This window comes from Primulina eburnea, chromosome 12 (genome assembly GCF_022965805.1).
Source record: "Primulina eburnea isolate SZY01 chromosome 12, ASM2296580v1, whole genome shotgun sequence".
Taxonomy (NCBI): domain Eukaryota; kingdom Viridiplantae; phylum Streptophyta; class Magnoliopsida; order Lamiales; family Gesneriaceae; genus Primulina; species Primulina eburnea.
This window is the reverse complement of record NC_133112.1, coordinates 9,086,282-9,101,578: the sequence shown is the minus strand read 5'-3', so window position 1 is coordinate 9,101,578 and position 15,297 is coordinate 9,086,282. Positions and strand designations below refer to the sequence as shown.

The following is a 15,297-nucleotide window of genomic DNA, read 5'->3' as shown; positions in this document are numbered from 1 at the left end:
AAAAATAGTAGGGTTTCACGAATTTTTATCTGTGAGACGAGTCAACAATATCGATATTCATAATAAAAAATACATTTAGCATAAAAAATAATATTTTTTCATAGATGACTCAAATAAGAGATCCGTCTCATAAAATACGACTCGTAAAACCATCTGATACAAATTTTTATCATAAAAAAAATTGACATTTCACGCTATAAATATTATATATAAATATATAATACAATTTTGATATGATTCGTCATTTTGAACGTACTCATTAAATATGAACATAAAATAACATTGGGTGGGAGAAGGTAAATTAATTTGATATAGAAGAGGGAGAGATATTCGATGGCGGAGAGAGCGAACAATGAGGCCGCCACGATGACGAAGAATAGCAGTAGCCATTTAGATACTGGTAAGGCGGACAGACACGTGTGGCTGATGAAATGCCCTCCCGTTGTCGCACGTGCCATGCAACGCCACCACCACCCGCCTCAGCCCTTCACCTCCGCAGTGCCATGTCCCACCGTCGCCAAAGTCATCGTCGCCGTGGATCCTCTCCTCCCCAACGATGACTCCTCCACCCAGGCAATTTACCATTAATTTGTTTGCTATTCTATTTTTACTCTTCTCTTGTTAATTATTTCTTCTTTAAATTGCATGCAAAGGATATCGATCACTTTATCTCTTTGAATTGGATGCATTGAATGTAATTTTTGTTGGGATTCTTTTTGAAAGTTGTGACTTTATAACTTTATATTTTGAATGCGTCATTAATCTACTCCATCATTTAGCTTCAAGGCTTTTTTTTTTCTTTGGTTCTGGATGATTTCATGGAAGTCTCTTCTCCCAGGCATTACTCCTTGTAATTTTCGTTTGCTTTCCTATGGTCTTTAAAACGGTTTCTCATTTTTAGAAAAATCAGCTTGAACGTATTACTCTCATTTGGTTGTCAAATATTTGTCATTGTTGTGCAACTTTTAAGTTCAACTAGTTGCTTGTTTTGCAAGGCTTGAACTAAAGTAGATTTAGAGGCTGCTCTCTGTGTCTTATGATCTCCAAGTTCTAGTCTTAACTGGGGGTATAGTGTACAGTTCAAGCTAATTTACAATTTTGTAGTTTTTTCCCCTGATATTGTACTCTGCTTTGTTTACTCTTTATCCATTGCTCGCTTATGTGCCAATCTGGTTTCTTGTCTAGTATTGGGTATTGGGTAGTTCATTTTGTCCATCTCTGGTACAATTTTTTTATGCTAGTACGAAAGTAAATCATGGTTTAGAATTTATGCTCCATGTTGGGAGTTTTGTAAATACTGTAGTTTATTTCTCTCTCATATGGGAATATGAATTAAAATCGTCTGTTTAAAAGAAGAACAAAAATAGCCACACTGCCTTAAAAAACGTATATCCTTAATGTTGTTCCTTCCATCTGTCATTCACTCCTACTAAGGATATCATCCCATTGAAACAACACCCGCTGCACTTCCGTCCCCAAACCTCCTCTTTCAATGTAAAGAATTGATCTAGTGGGTTCAACTGCTTAATATATATATTTATAAAAGTGTGAAAGATCAGACACTAATTATAGTTTTGTGGATTTATAGATCTAACCAATGCTACGGGACTATGGGCCAAGTGGTGAACTGAATACGGATAAAGAATAACAAGTGGAGTTGTCTTTTGTGCAACACCTCCTTCATATTGAACTCGAACAGTTAACTATATATTGAATAAATGGCGACAGCAGTTACATTTAACTCATTGGTTCAATTTGCGACATGCACTTGTTTCTCAAATCTGATTACAGAGGGTCGTTTCTCTTAGCGTGTTCAATTCTTTACTTCAATTCTTCTGTTAGCTATTAAGTTTGTGAATGTTAATACATGGAAAAGCTTATTTTTCTTCACCATTCTTGGGACCTGCTCACTCTTTTTCTTTAGCGTTTAGTAATGGATATGAAACTTCGAGAACAAATGGTATTTTCCGGACTGTTTGAAAAACTTTTATCCTTGTTTCCCATATTAGGAAGTGAAATTTTTGCTCCTACGTTTCTGTTCCCATAGAGCTAACTTTCGTTTATTCTCTATTTTTTTTGTTTTATCACAAAAAAGTAACATTTGAACATGTCTTTTTTGGGTCATGCTTTTGGCCTTACCTAAATTTGCATGTAAATAACTACATCTTTAAGTTCTTATAATCAATTCTTAAACTATGTAATCTATTCCAGATTAATGTTAAAGGGCAGAGTTATTTTTCTGAGTATCAACTACTATTGTTTCCCCTGATTTTTGATGAAATATTTGATGTTATGATCAGTTTACAATGGAGTTGGCTGGTGCTACATATGAAAACGTGCCCAGGTGCTTCTCAATGGACATTTCCAAAGATGTTATTCCTATGGCAGTATTTTCTGAGTCACCAGAAGGTAAGTAACCATCTCACTGTTAATGTATGAAGAAATTTGGTTGTTTTCCCCTCTTCTAGTTGATCACTACGCAAAATATTTCAGTCCAAGTCACGTTATGGATAAAAAAAAAAATTGTATAGCCCACGGATAGAGGAATTCTTTGGTTGGAAAGAATCAATTGTGAAGATAAAATGGTTGCATGAGATATGATTCTCACAACATTGTCACATAAGAGCACCTTTTTAAGGTTTTCTTGAAGATTTTACCCTTGATCATTTTAGGAGACATGCCATTTGTTGCTCCAAAAAGAGTGCTGCCAATCTCTATCCTGTTCCTTGTTGCCCTACATGTGAATGTAGAAATAGAGTTTAATACTTAACTGGCAGTGGACAAATTCTCTAAATATATTATTGGCCATTCTTCATCCCAATAATTTATTCACCAATTGTAACTAAACTAACAAGTAAAGATCAATCACATTTTGAACTAGTATCCATGAAGATGTTGGATTATATGTGTTGATGATGAAACTATAATTATTTCTCCAAAATAAAATTCTTATTAGGAACTTACTTTCAGCTAATTGTAATTCCTAGGCAAAATATGTATTGTTTAGGGAACCTTTCCATGAAGGGGAAAATCTACCGGAAATTCGACATGAAGCCTCACAACAAAAACATCGAAGACTATGCAAAATTATGCCATGAACGAATGACCAAATATATGAATAGAAGTAGACAAGTGCAGGTAACTCCTTACCTTTTTTCCAAGAAGAGTTAATTATCACCTTACTTTCATTACTTATTTTATAAGAGGTGTTACTTGGCCCTTATATTCTCTTTCCGTGAATTTTATGCAGATTATTGATAATGACAGTGGAATGCATATGAGGTCGATGTTCAGAGTGGTTGATGTTAAGGCATCTGGAACAGCAGTGATTAATCATTACCTTCTAACTTTTACTTATCGAGTGATTTTCTTTAGTTGTTGGTTGTGCACAACGCATTGCCTGATAATTAATCATAGAAATGAATAAAACTTGAGGTAACGTTTGTTAGGATAAGAAGAAGATTCCAGCAAAGGGACCAGAAACGAAAAGAACAAGAAGAGATCCCCAAGAGATGGAAAAGATCATGTTCAAGCTTTTTGAGAAACAACCAAACTGGACACTGAAACAACTGATTCTTGAGACTGATCAGCCTGAGGTATGCTCTCTTTTATTTTCTTGACCTTAGCTAATCAACTCATGTCCTGATCTTGTCGACAGCAATTTCTGAAAGACATGCTTAAGATTCTGTGCGTCTACAATAACAAGGGAGTGAATCAAGGATCTTATGAGCTGAAGCCCGAGTACAAGAGATCAGAAGACATATCAGCTTCGGTGTAGGCGAAACATTTCGGGACATTAACATGCCATATTCGGTGATTATCTGTGTTTTTTCAAGAACAATCAAGCGATTGATGCATTTGACCTTTTCTGTTAGAAGCATTCTGCCTAGCTAACGGTTGATCAAAGTTTCTCTTTGATTGATCTTACAGAGATATTGGCTGTTTTGTTCTTTCTCCTTTCATAAAAATACACTAGCTACTTACCTGCGTTATGTACATATAAATCATTATATTTTCAAAATGGCTTTTTAGAATAAAATCGAACATTTAACAGTTCCATAATTAATTTTTTTCCTCAAGGAAATATAATTATCTTATATATTGTATGTATAATAAAAAAAATTAGAAGAAATTTGTAAAATAATTATGATCGACTATTTTTTTAAGAAAATAACTTTCTCAAGTGTATTTCATACCCCTAATTAAAATGTATTTGAGGAGATTATTTTCTTAAAAATTAGTCGATTAAGGTTAAAAAAATATCCATAGTTAATTATGGATAATATTAACACGTAACGAAATATATAATTTAGATTTTTTTTTTCAAAATGAAATTTTACTTTAAAATAAAAATTTAGTGTACATTTTTTAAAAAATATAAGAGTATTTTTATAAATACACTTAATAAAAAGTCAAACTTGTTTTACACCTTACACTTAATTTCTTCTATTTTATCAAGGAAAAGTCGTATATGATACTAATAACTATAATGATGTCATTGAATGTTAATTTCATTTTTCTAATATATCTTTGTAAAGTTTTTTTATTTTTATTTTTATTTTTCTCAACTCGATAAAACGCATCACCCCTCTAATTAATGATAATTTTTAATATTTAAAATTAATCAATTATAAAATGTAATGCACAGTGGAAGTGCTCATATGCTGATTTGTTAGCCCTTAAATCCTCTAGCCCAATCTTGGGTTTGGGAACTGTGTCATGTCATGATTTTTGTTCCCTATCTTTGACATTGTAAGCACGGAAAATAATGAAATAGATATTAAATAAAAAGAATTAGTTCTACACGCGTGCACATACATATATATTAGTTATTTTACGCACATGATGTTTGTGTATAGTTTTTTTTATCATTATCGATGGACTAAAGTGAAATTTGACAAATTATGAAAATACTAAATTGATATTTGAATTGTTGAAATAAAAAAATAAACATAAAAGTATGTGTTGAAATTTTAACACAAAAACAAAAAAAATGTAATATTAGTATCATATAAGGGTAAAGTTAGGAAGAAAAAGTTAGTGTTTTTCCTAGGTAGTTACTATCATGTACTCAACTTTAATAAAATAGAATAGATAGAATAGATATATATTTATTTATCGTGACAAAAATATATAAATGTACATATATTTATACAAATGAGTACACACATGTATGCACATATACGTATACATTCGTATTTGAATTGAAAAAAACTCAGCAAAATTATATATATATATATATATATATATATATATATATATATATATATATATATATATTTAGTGCAAATATTTCGGTTAGGATTGAAGATAACAATTTAGAAGAGCAAATTAAGTGTTATACAGGTTATGTCAAATAATACAAAGTTTAAGTTGTGTTAACAACTAAAGACAATATTCTAATTAAACTGAGTAATTTGAGCTGTATGATATAAGAGGCAACAACTTGATCTGCTTTAGTTCACTTATCAGCACGAATAATATACTTGGCAACTCAAGTGAAAAGTAGTAAATAAAAGACAATAAGTTGTTAATGGCAGTTCGAAAACTAAGTTTCTACGTCTCTGATTCTTCTGTTTCCGGGAAGATTCCACTAGAAGATTTGATCAGTACAATAACTTGTACAAACTCACTTCAGCTCTGTTCCACAATCCTAATGAACTGAAACACCTAACACTATTTTCTTTAACTTGATATGTTCAAAAACAGGCTTCTGACAGCTACAATTGATTCTCAGAATACAACAATACTCGTGTGTAAAAGATAAGTAAGAATACAAAGTGCACAATATTGATCATTAATCGATCTGATGAGAAACTGAGTATGTGCAAGAACTACTTAAGGATGAATCTTTTGAGGGATGCTGTGTGATTTGAATGCCTGATAAAGATTGACAAAACAATAATAGTTTTTTCGAGAGTCCTTCGGTCTTGATGCATTCTTTATTTATAGGTATTGGTCCCCAGCAATAATAAATATATCTGGTACTCACAGATGTACTAGGTAGCAACATTTATGCGGATATAGTCGCATGTCTTTTTTGATTTGTCAGATAGAATGTCGGCCTTTTAAAATTGTTTGAACACTAGCTGAAGGAGTAACCAACAGATGCTGACAGCTTTGTTATGAACTTGTGGATAATAGAGAATGTCATACTAGTCTTCAAGTTGATGTTATATTCGAACAATTTAGTTCAAGTCGTGCTGATGAATAAACTCAATTAAATTGAAATTGTTCAACGGCTTGATCTGTCGGTTTAGTTTAATAATCTACATTAATATGAGCTTGAGTTATATCAATTTAGTTTGTGATCATCAAAACTTAGATAAAAATATTTGCCTTAACAATTTTTTTCTCTTTTGATGCTTTCAAAACTAAGTTCCTTTTTTGATGATTTCAAAACTAAGTTGTCTATAATAAGTAAGATATAAGAACATATATTAATGCACAACAATAAATTATAAAAGTTTGTAAAAAAAATTAACTCATGATTTATCATTTCTTGAACTGTTGATGAGGGGTATGGCTTAGTTCGTATGTGCTACTTGAGTTGCTGTGATGATGACCATGACCACCGCCACCCGAACTTCCTTCATGAGGCTTCTTATGATGAGATGACGATGATGAAGTTTAAGATTTATCTTGTACTTTCGGCATTCGCCCTTTTTTGACATCAGTCTTCCAACATTATAAAAAATGTAACCGGCCATTTCGGAGATCTGATTCCCAAGGGTTTCAAAATGTCCTGTTAGAAACAGCTTCTCGCTTCTCAATTTTGCAAATAAGATCAGCAGTATGTATGTTTTGAGTATGTCTAAGTTCAGATAAATGACTAGAATACATTTTCATAATCTTAAGTACTTTAGTGATCTGTTCAGAGAGATTTGTCTTGAAAAGATCAAGATCCATAGAAGATGACATATGATCAGCTCTAAATCCAATGATGTCATTTTGCATATTCATCAATGATTGATGAATGAAGTGCATTCCATCAAATGATGAAAATTCTAGATTATATCCTTGATCTTGATCTTAGAACTTTGGAGGTGAGATTGGTGGAGAAGTGTGTGTCAGCTCAAGTTCAGGCGCTTCTTGTAAAGTATGAAACGATGTAGGTATTTTCGGTTCAAGGTCCTCATTGATATGCTATGTTGGTATCTCTACTTCTTCTTGAGCCAGTAGATGTTGCGGAGTAATGATGGACTAAATTTGAGACATATTGCAAATTATCTCATCATTAGATGAGAGCTGAGTCAAAGATGTTACATCCGTCTGATTTGTTGTATTGATATGTTGAAGAGATGAGAGACACCCGTCTGTTATGTCAGGGATGCAATGTTAGACTTGGAATCAACTATTGCTACTGATTGTCGTGGTATGACCATTATGATCAATATATTAGTCTCTGGAACCTATGTTGAAATTATTTTAGGAGTATTCATGATGTTCAAGGTTTGAAGCATCTCTGTTGTTGTAAGGAGTGAAATTTCAGTTAGAGCTTCTGAACACTGCGTGGTCACTGAGTTTTTCTTAAGCCGTTCACCTTATTCCTGGTGCAAAACCTCTTTGAGAATCTGATTGATGGATGGATCAAATGTTAGTCTTTGGTCAGCTTGACTCATCGTTTCTTCTTCTCCTTCAAACTGTTTGATTTGTTCCTCCATATCCATGTGATCTGAAAGACTTTCTTCGTGAAGTGCTTCAATAAATAGAGGTAGTTGAAGCTTCGTTATCATCAAATTAACTCTCATGGATAACACATGTGTGTCCATCTCTAACTGACTAATTACTGCAAAGTCATCATGTGTTGTTGGGTCTTGCTTATCAAGAGCCTTAAACCACTCTCCCTTATCATCATGACTAGAAAATATCTTCTCTGAAGAGCTTCAGGAATTATCTAAGTCTCAGTCCATTCCAGAATTTATTTTCTCGAGTTGTAATCTGTTCAAGTTTCTTCAGAGTTTTGATCTCTGAATAATGTCTGAACATTCTATTGTTTGCCCATTCATCAAACTTCTTCAGCTGAATCTGGACACTATTTTCCACTTCTTGCGTGGGCAAATTGACTGCTTGGGTGGTTCAATATGAGTGCCTATAATGCCCAAAAAAACCAGTACACGTAAACCACATGCATAATTTAATGAGTTAATTAATTTAAATGATTTAAATGGATTGAATGATGAATTCAACATGTTTAATTTAGTTTAAATATTTATATGTTTATTATTTTCTTAGGATTTAATTGTATATCTAGAGTTTAAGATTTTCCGACGAATATTCGATACTTGACCAGGGATAAGAGACTAGAGACGATTAAGGTGCAAAAATTAAATGTCATATTTTTTATTGTAAGCCAAGAATTATTTATTTCAAATGATTTATGAATTTTAGCATTTTAAATTAAAATTATTAGGTGAATTAAAATATTTTTAAGCATGATATTAGCAAACTTCCATAAATAAGAGATTTTATTCTTGAGCGTAATGTTTAATATTTTATTATTGTTTAGCTAGTATTTAATTAATTTGCAAAGTTTTTTTAAAAAAGAGAATAAAATCACACACAAACACACACATGCAAATACACACTAAAACACACACAAAAAAACGTGAAAGCTAGGATTTGACCTCCAAGTAGCCTCCTTCACTTCTCCAAATCTACCTACAATATTTTTGTGCATTTTCACAAGCTTTTGGCAAGGAAAATGTCTAGCAATCATCCTTCGTTCATCCTCTACGTTCCCTCGCGCTGGTATTTGTTTATTCGAGCGTTTAACACAAATACATATTCTAAACCTTTCTTTTATGCATCAATATTTTTAAATACTGTTATTTAAAGATAAATATGCATAAAAAATATTTCCCTACATGAAAGATTTGAACCAAAATCGTTTATACACATGTTGAAATTTTTTGCACAAGTTTTCATGAGTTTTTGATGCATATGCTTCGTGTGAATCGTCCGGGTTGTTGATGATGAGTATGAAGATGTATTGGGATGTGTTTAGATATTATTTATCAATCCTTGAAGGGTCAGAAGTGGTCTGGTCGTGCAAAAGAAAAGGCAGAGCTCAAGCTGCCGCCATGTGCGCTTGGGGCTATTTTCGTTGTTTGGGCTGGGCTAGGGCTCATGGATAGGGTCTGTATCGTGTATTAGGATATTAAGGTGGGTCTGGCCTTGGTCTTTTATGGCCAGATCTGGTAGGAAAGGTGCTGGAGACAAAAAGGGTTTCGCGCGCACAAGGGCATGTCACGGCCGGTTGTTCCCACGAAATCCACTGGCGACCTGAGTTGGTAAGGACTATATCAGTAGCTTGGTTTGGGTCTAAGTTGATGGTCTATTGCTTGTGAAGAGCTAGTTTGAGCCGTGATTTGTTTGGAGCCATAAAGAACCCGAACGTGTCAAAATTGAGTTGAATAGAGCATAGAATGAGTCTCGAGTTGCATGGCTTGCATGGGATGGTTTGATTTGTTCCCGAGGTGGTCCTAAGGGTCTGGACAGTAGGTTAGGATGTTGGTTAAGGGTGATTTGAGTCCCGAGTCGTTTGGTAAGTCGTAAGTCATTTTATTTAATTCGGGAGTCATACGAGTGAGATGCAAGTTTATGGGCATGTCATAGCCGGTTGTTCCCACGACGTCCACCGGCGACCTCAATTGATAAGGACTATATCAGTGGCTTGGTTTGGTCTAAGGTGATTGTCTATGGCTTGTGAAGGGCTGGTTTGAGCCGTGATTTGTTTGGAGCCATAAAGAACCCGAACGTGTCAAAATTGAGTCGAATAAAGCATAGAATGAGTCTCGAGTTGCATGGCTTGCGTGGGATGGTTTGGGTTGTTCCCGAGGTGGTCCTAAGGGTCTGGACAGTAGGTTAGGATGTTTGTTAAGGGTGATTTGAGTCCCGAGTCGTTTGGTAAGTCGTAAGTCGTTTTATTTAATTCGGGAGTCATACGGATAAGATGCAACTTTATGAGCTATTTTGAGTTGTAAGATTTAAGTTGGTGCGACATACCTGGGGGTCGATCCAACGAGGTTCACGAAGTTAATAAATAAATATAATGTGCAAAAATTTCATTTTTGAGGTATGTAAGTTGTCTTGTGGACAAATTATGCATGAACGAGTCTGGAAGGCGGAGAACGTGTCCTGGGACCTTTCCAACTTATCTTATGATTGGTAGTGAATATCCAGTCCAAGGACTGTAGTGACCCTTACCGGCCAAGCTCTGTGGTATTACTTTGATCAAATGAATTATGTTATGGTGCCAAATTTCAATGAGCAGAACTCTATGCAAAATGTTTAAATTTATGTCATGTCAAGCGAAGCATGTTTTATGAAAATGTTTGTGCAAGAAAGTAAAATCATATTTACTTATGCCTATGTAATTTACGTATCAAGTATGTTTAAATTGCATGAATTTTTATTATGTAATATTCGTTATTCACGGTTTATGCAATGTAGTGACCCGTTCCAGAATCACCTACTAATCAAAAACTAAGCATGCAATTAACCTAATTAATTATAATCAGAGATAACAGCGGAAATATGGCCAACAACAATAGTTATACAACCCAATCGAAATCGAAGTTTAGACTAACTCAAAATGAAATATCCAGTACAACCATATCGAATCAAATGGAAAACTAAACCAACCAGCTACTCAACGTCCTCCTCCTGCTCCTCCTGAGCCATCCAACCTGAGGCCTGCCCCGTGGGAATGGGGTGTCCAAGAATAAACAAAACCGAGGACGTGAGCGATAAGAACGCCCAGTACAAAAGTATGAGTATACAAACCTATATGAAATACACATGCTATGATATGATACCAGGGTAGTCAAGAAACAGGAATCACAAAGGATCTCAAAATGCTCAGTCTAGAGGCGCCAAGTGGATAGTGCCGCGCGGTCCAACCTCTGGGTCACTGCATCCACTACAAGACAGACGTGGACCTAAAATGTCCCGGACCACCGAAGCCCTCCCGACCCGTCGGCCACTGTGTACTCTCGGTGTCCATGCGTCCACAAGACAGGGCTGAGCGGCCCCAAGATATAGCTTATCTCGAAAGAGATACAGCTCAACAGTAAAGGCTATCTCGAAGGAGATACGGCTCAACATGATATGCAATATGCATCATAACTCGTGACATAATAGCATGCATCATATGACATATAACAATGCAGCAAATACTCATGCAACACATATATGAATGTATACTCAACCAGGATATCTCGGATAGTACTTTCGTACCTCTAACACAGCAAGCCTAGCCTTACGCAACACCGCTAATCAGGTCTAGCACAAGCCTACGCATCAAAAGCATACTCAATCAATACTACCATGCTCGACTAGCAAAACCAGTACTCCCTAGTACTACCAAAGGTTTAGGGTTTACCTTCGTCCGTCGACAGCCCTTTGATGTCGATTGCCTTGAAACTCAGGCGCCGCTACGCTACTACTCCTGGCAGCTCTTGGCTATCGCTCGACCAACAACTAACTCTAGAAACCTTCCAAATCCTCTCAACTATGAGGCAAAATCATGAATTGGCAAGTCACAAATGAGAAATCCGAGCACTATTTATAGGCCATGTTCGGATCCTCCGAACAACACGTCGGAACGTCCGAACGCTACGTGTCCATTGGCTCTTGACAGCTCATGATCGGATCCTCCGATCATACACTTCGGACCGTCCGAACATGCATGGAAAAATGACGTGTCGATCAACACTTGACACCTATGATCGGATTCACCGAACTACACTTCGGATCGTCCGAACTCTTCGGTGCTTCCGAACCCTCTTCGGTCCGTCCGATCATGACCATAGCCAAAATTACACCTTAAACCTTCTTAATCACCATTACTCCGTTAATTACCCAATTTGGAATTCGGGCTACTACATTCTCCCCCCCTTAAAAGATTTCGTCCTCGAAATCAGGCTTAGAGAATGAACAAAACGAAATAACAACATCATTAATACATCTCAATTGTTGTTGAATACAACTGATACTATGATTACAACTGAAAACACAAACTTATACAAAGCACAACTCAAAAGAGCTCTGGATGTTCCGAACGCATACGACTCTCTAACTCCCAAGTGGCTTCTTCAGTGCCTCGACGCTGCCACTGCACTAAGACAAGAGGAATGATCTTATTCCGCAACACCTTATCTTTGCGATCTAGAATCTGAACTGGTCGCTCCACGTAAGACAAATCCGTATCAAGTTGAACTTCAGATGGATGTAAGATGTGCGACTCATCTGCTACATAACGTCTCAACAAGGATACGTGGAACACATCATGAATACTTGATAGGTACGGCGGCAACGCAAGTCTGTAAGCTAAATCTCCCACACATTCCAGTATCTCGAATGGACCAATAAATCTCGGAGACAGCTTACCCTTGAGACCAAATCTCAAAATCCTGCGAAAAGGCGAAACTCGGAGAAACACCTTCTCACCTGGCTGAAAATGAAGAGGTCGACGCTTTGTGTTCGCATAACTAGCCTGTCGATCCTGAGCAGTCTTAATCCGCTTCTTGATTACTGCAACCTTATCTATAGCCTGCTGGACTAACTCCGGTCCCTCTACCTGTCGTTCCCCGACTTCATCCCAGAATAATGGAGTACGACAACGTCGCCCGTACAACGCCTCAAATGGTGCCATACCAATACTACGATGATAGCTGTTGTTGTACGCGAACTCAATCAAAGGCAAATGATCCTGCCAAGCGGGTCCGAAATCCATAACACAGGCTCGCAACATATCCTCAAGCGTACGGATAGTCCTCTCTGATTGACCGTCAGTCTCCGGATGATAAGCAGTACTCAGACTCAGTGTAGTACCCAAAGCTGACTGGAAACTACCCCAAAACCGTGAGGTAAAACGAGGATCTCTGTCACTAACAATACTGACAGGCACTCCATGCAAACGTACAATCTCCTGAATGTACAATCGAGCCATACGATCGAAAGTGAAATCACGATTATACGGCAGAAAATGAGCAGACTTGGTGAGTCGATCCACCACTACCCAGATAGCATCGCTGTTCCTCGAAGATAATGGCAAGTGAGTAATGAAATCCATCGTAATATACTCCCACTTCCATTCTGGAATAGGTAAGTTCAACAACAATCCTCCCGGTCGACGGTGCTCTGCCTTAACCTGTTGGCAAACTAGACACTTGGAGACAAACTGATACACGCTGCGCTTCATCCCTTTCCACCAAAACCGCATCCTCAAGTCTCTATACATCTTGTTGCTTCCTGGATGAACACTTAACTTGCTTCGATGCGCCTGAGACAATATCTCGTCCCTCAAAGTGTCATCCTCTGGTACTACAACCCGATTAGATAAGCACAGAAGACCATTGGACTGATAATGGAAATTGCTATCACCACCAACTAACCGAGCTAATCTCTGAGTCTTGAGATCAGACATCTGAGCTTCTCGAATCCGAGTGAACAAATTGGGCTTAGATAAAATGGTAGCAACACGAATGCTCTCCATACCTTTCCGATGCTTGAAGTTAAACCCCAACGAGCAACTATCCTGGATGGCACTAGTCATAGCACAAGTCTGAAGTGCAGAGGCTCTCACCTTGCGACTAAGCGCATCAGCTGTGAGATTCGCAGAACCTGGATGGTACTTGATCTCGCAATCATAATCCTTCAGCAAATCCATCCAACGACGTTGCCTCATGTTCAACTCAGCCTGAGTGAACAGATATTTCAGACTCTTATGATCAGTAAAGATTTCAAACTGAACACCGTACAAATAATGACGCCAAATCTTCAGCGCAAACACAATAGCTGCCAATTCCAGATCATGAGTGGGATACTTCTCCTCGTGAGATTTCAGCTGTCTGGAAGCATAAGCAATCACATGACCGTTTTACGTCAACACACACCCTAAGCCTTGAGTGGAGGCATCGGTGTAAACACTGAAACCATCAGATCCTGACGGTAATGCCAAAACAGGTGCAGAAGTCAGAAGTCGACGAAGCTCTCTGAAACTATCTTCGCACTCGGATGACCACTCAAATGGAACATCCCTCCGAGTAAGTTGCGTCAATGGTCTGGCTATCTGAGAAAAATTCACGATGAAGCGACGATAATACCCTGCCAGACCTAGAAAACTACGGATCTCAGCCACCGTCGTCGGACGTGACCAATTCAGCACTGCTTCAATCTTGCTGGGATCCACAGAAACTCCTTCCTTGGAAATCACATGACCAAGGAATACCACACGATCAATCCAGAACTCGCACTTACTCAGCTTAGCATACAATTGCTTCTCGCGAAGAATCTGCAACACAATCCTCAAGTGTTGGGCATGCTCTTCCACACTGTGGGAATAGATCAAGATATCGTCGATGAAAACCACAACGAACTGATCTAGAAAATCACGAAAGACTCGGTTCATCAGATCCATGAACACCGCTGGCGCATTCGTCAATCCGAATGGCATAACTAGAAACTCGTAATGCCCATAACGAGTACGAAATGCAGTCTTGGAAATATCATCATCTCTGACTCTCATCTGATGATAACCCGATCGCAAGTCGATCTTGGAGTAAACAGAAGTACCCTGAAGCTGATCGAACAAGTCATCAATACGGGGTAAAGGGTACTTGTTTTTGATCGTCACCCGATTCAGCTGGCGATAATCAATGCACAACCGCATCGATCCATCCTTCTTCTTGACAAACAAGACTGGAGCTCCCCAAGGCGAAACACTCGGGCGAATATAACCCTTATCAAGAAGATCCTGCAATTGCTGCTTCAGCTCTCTCATCTCTGACGGAGCAAGACGATAGGGGGCACGAGAAATCGGTGCAGTCCCTGGCATTAAATCTATGCCAAATTCCACCTCTCTAACCGGAGGAAAACCAGGAATCTCATCTGGGAAAACATCAGGAAATTCACAAACCACTGGAATATCCTCTAGACCAACACTACCTGTGGATGAATCAAACGCATAGATGAGGTAGCCTTCCCCGCCCGACTCTAAAGCACGACAGGCTTTCAGAGCAGATACCACTGGCATCGGAGGTCGCGCTCCCTCACCATAGAAAAACCAACTAGAGCTTTCAGTCGTACGAAACTGAACAAGCTTCTGGTAACAATCCACGGTAGCTCGGTAGGTAGTCAATAAGTCTATACCCAAGATACAATCAAAATCTTCCATCTCTAGGATCATAAGATTCGCAGTCAACTCGTTACCCTCAAAATCTAAGGGACAACCCATCACTAGACGCTTCGCTAACACCGAATGACCCATCGGAGTAGAAACAGAAAGAATGA

General features: G+C 37.6%; 1 protein-coding gene across 1 annotated transcript; it reads left to right on the top strand.

Moving 5' to 3' along the window:
- Nucleotides 1-270: 270 nt before the first annotated feature.
- On the top strand, nt 271-4,039 carry LOC140807669 (uncharacterized). Its single transcript, XM_073164620.1, has 6 exons — nt 271-573; nt 2,301-2,409; nt 3,008-3,138; nt 3,251-3,325; nt 3,450-3,596; nt 3,659-4,039. The coding sequence occupies exons 1-6, from the start codon at nt 334-336 to the stop codon at nt 3,776-3,778; spliced, it is 822 nt and encodes a 273-aa protein (XP_073020721.1). The 5' UTR covers nt 271-333; the 3' UTR covers nt 3,779-4,039.
- Nucleotides 4,040-15,297: the final 11,258 nt, after the last annotated feature.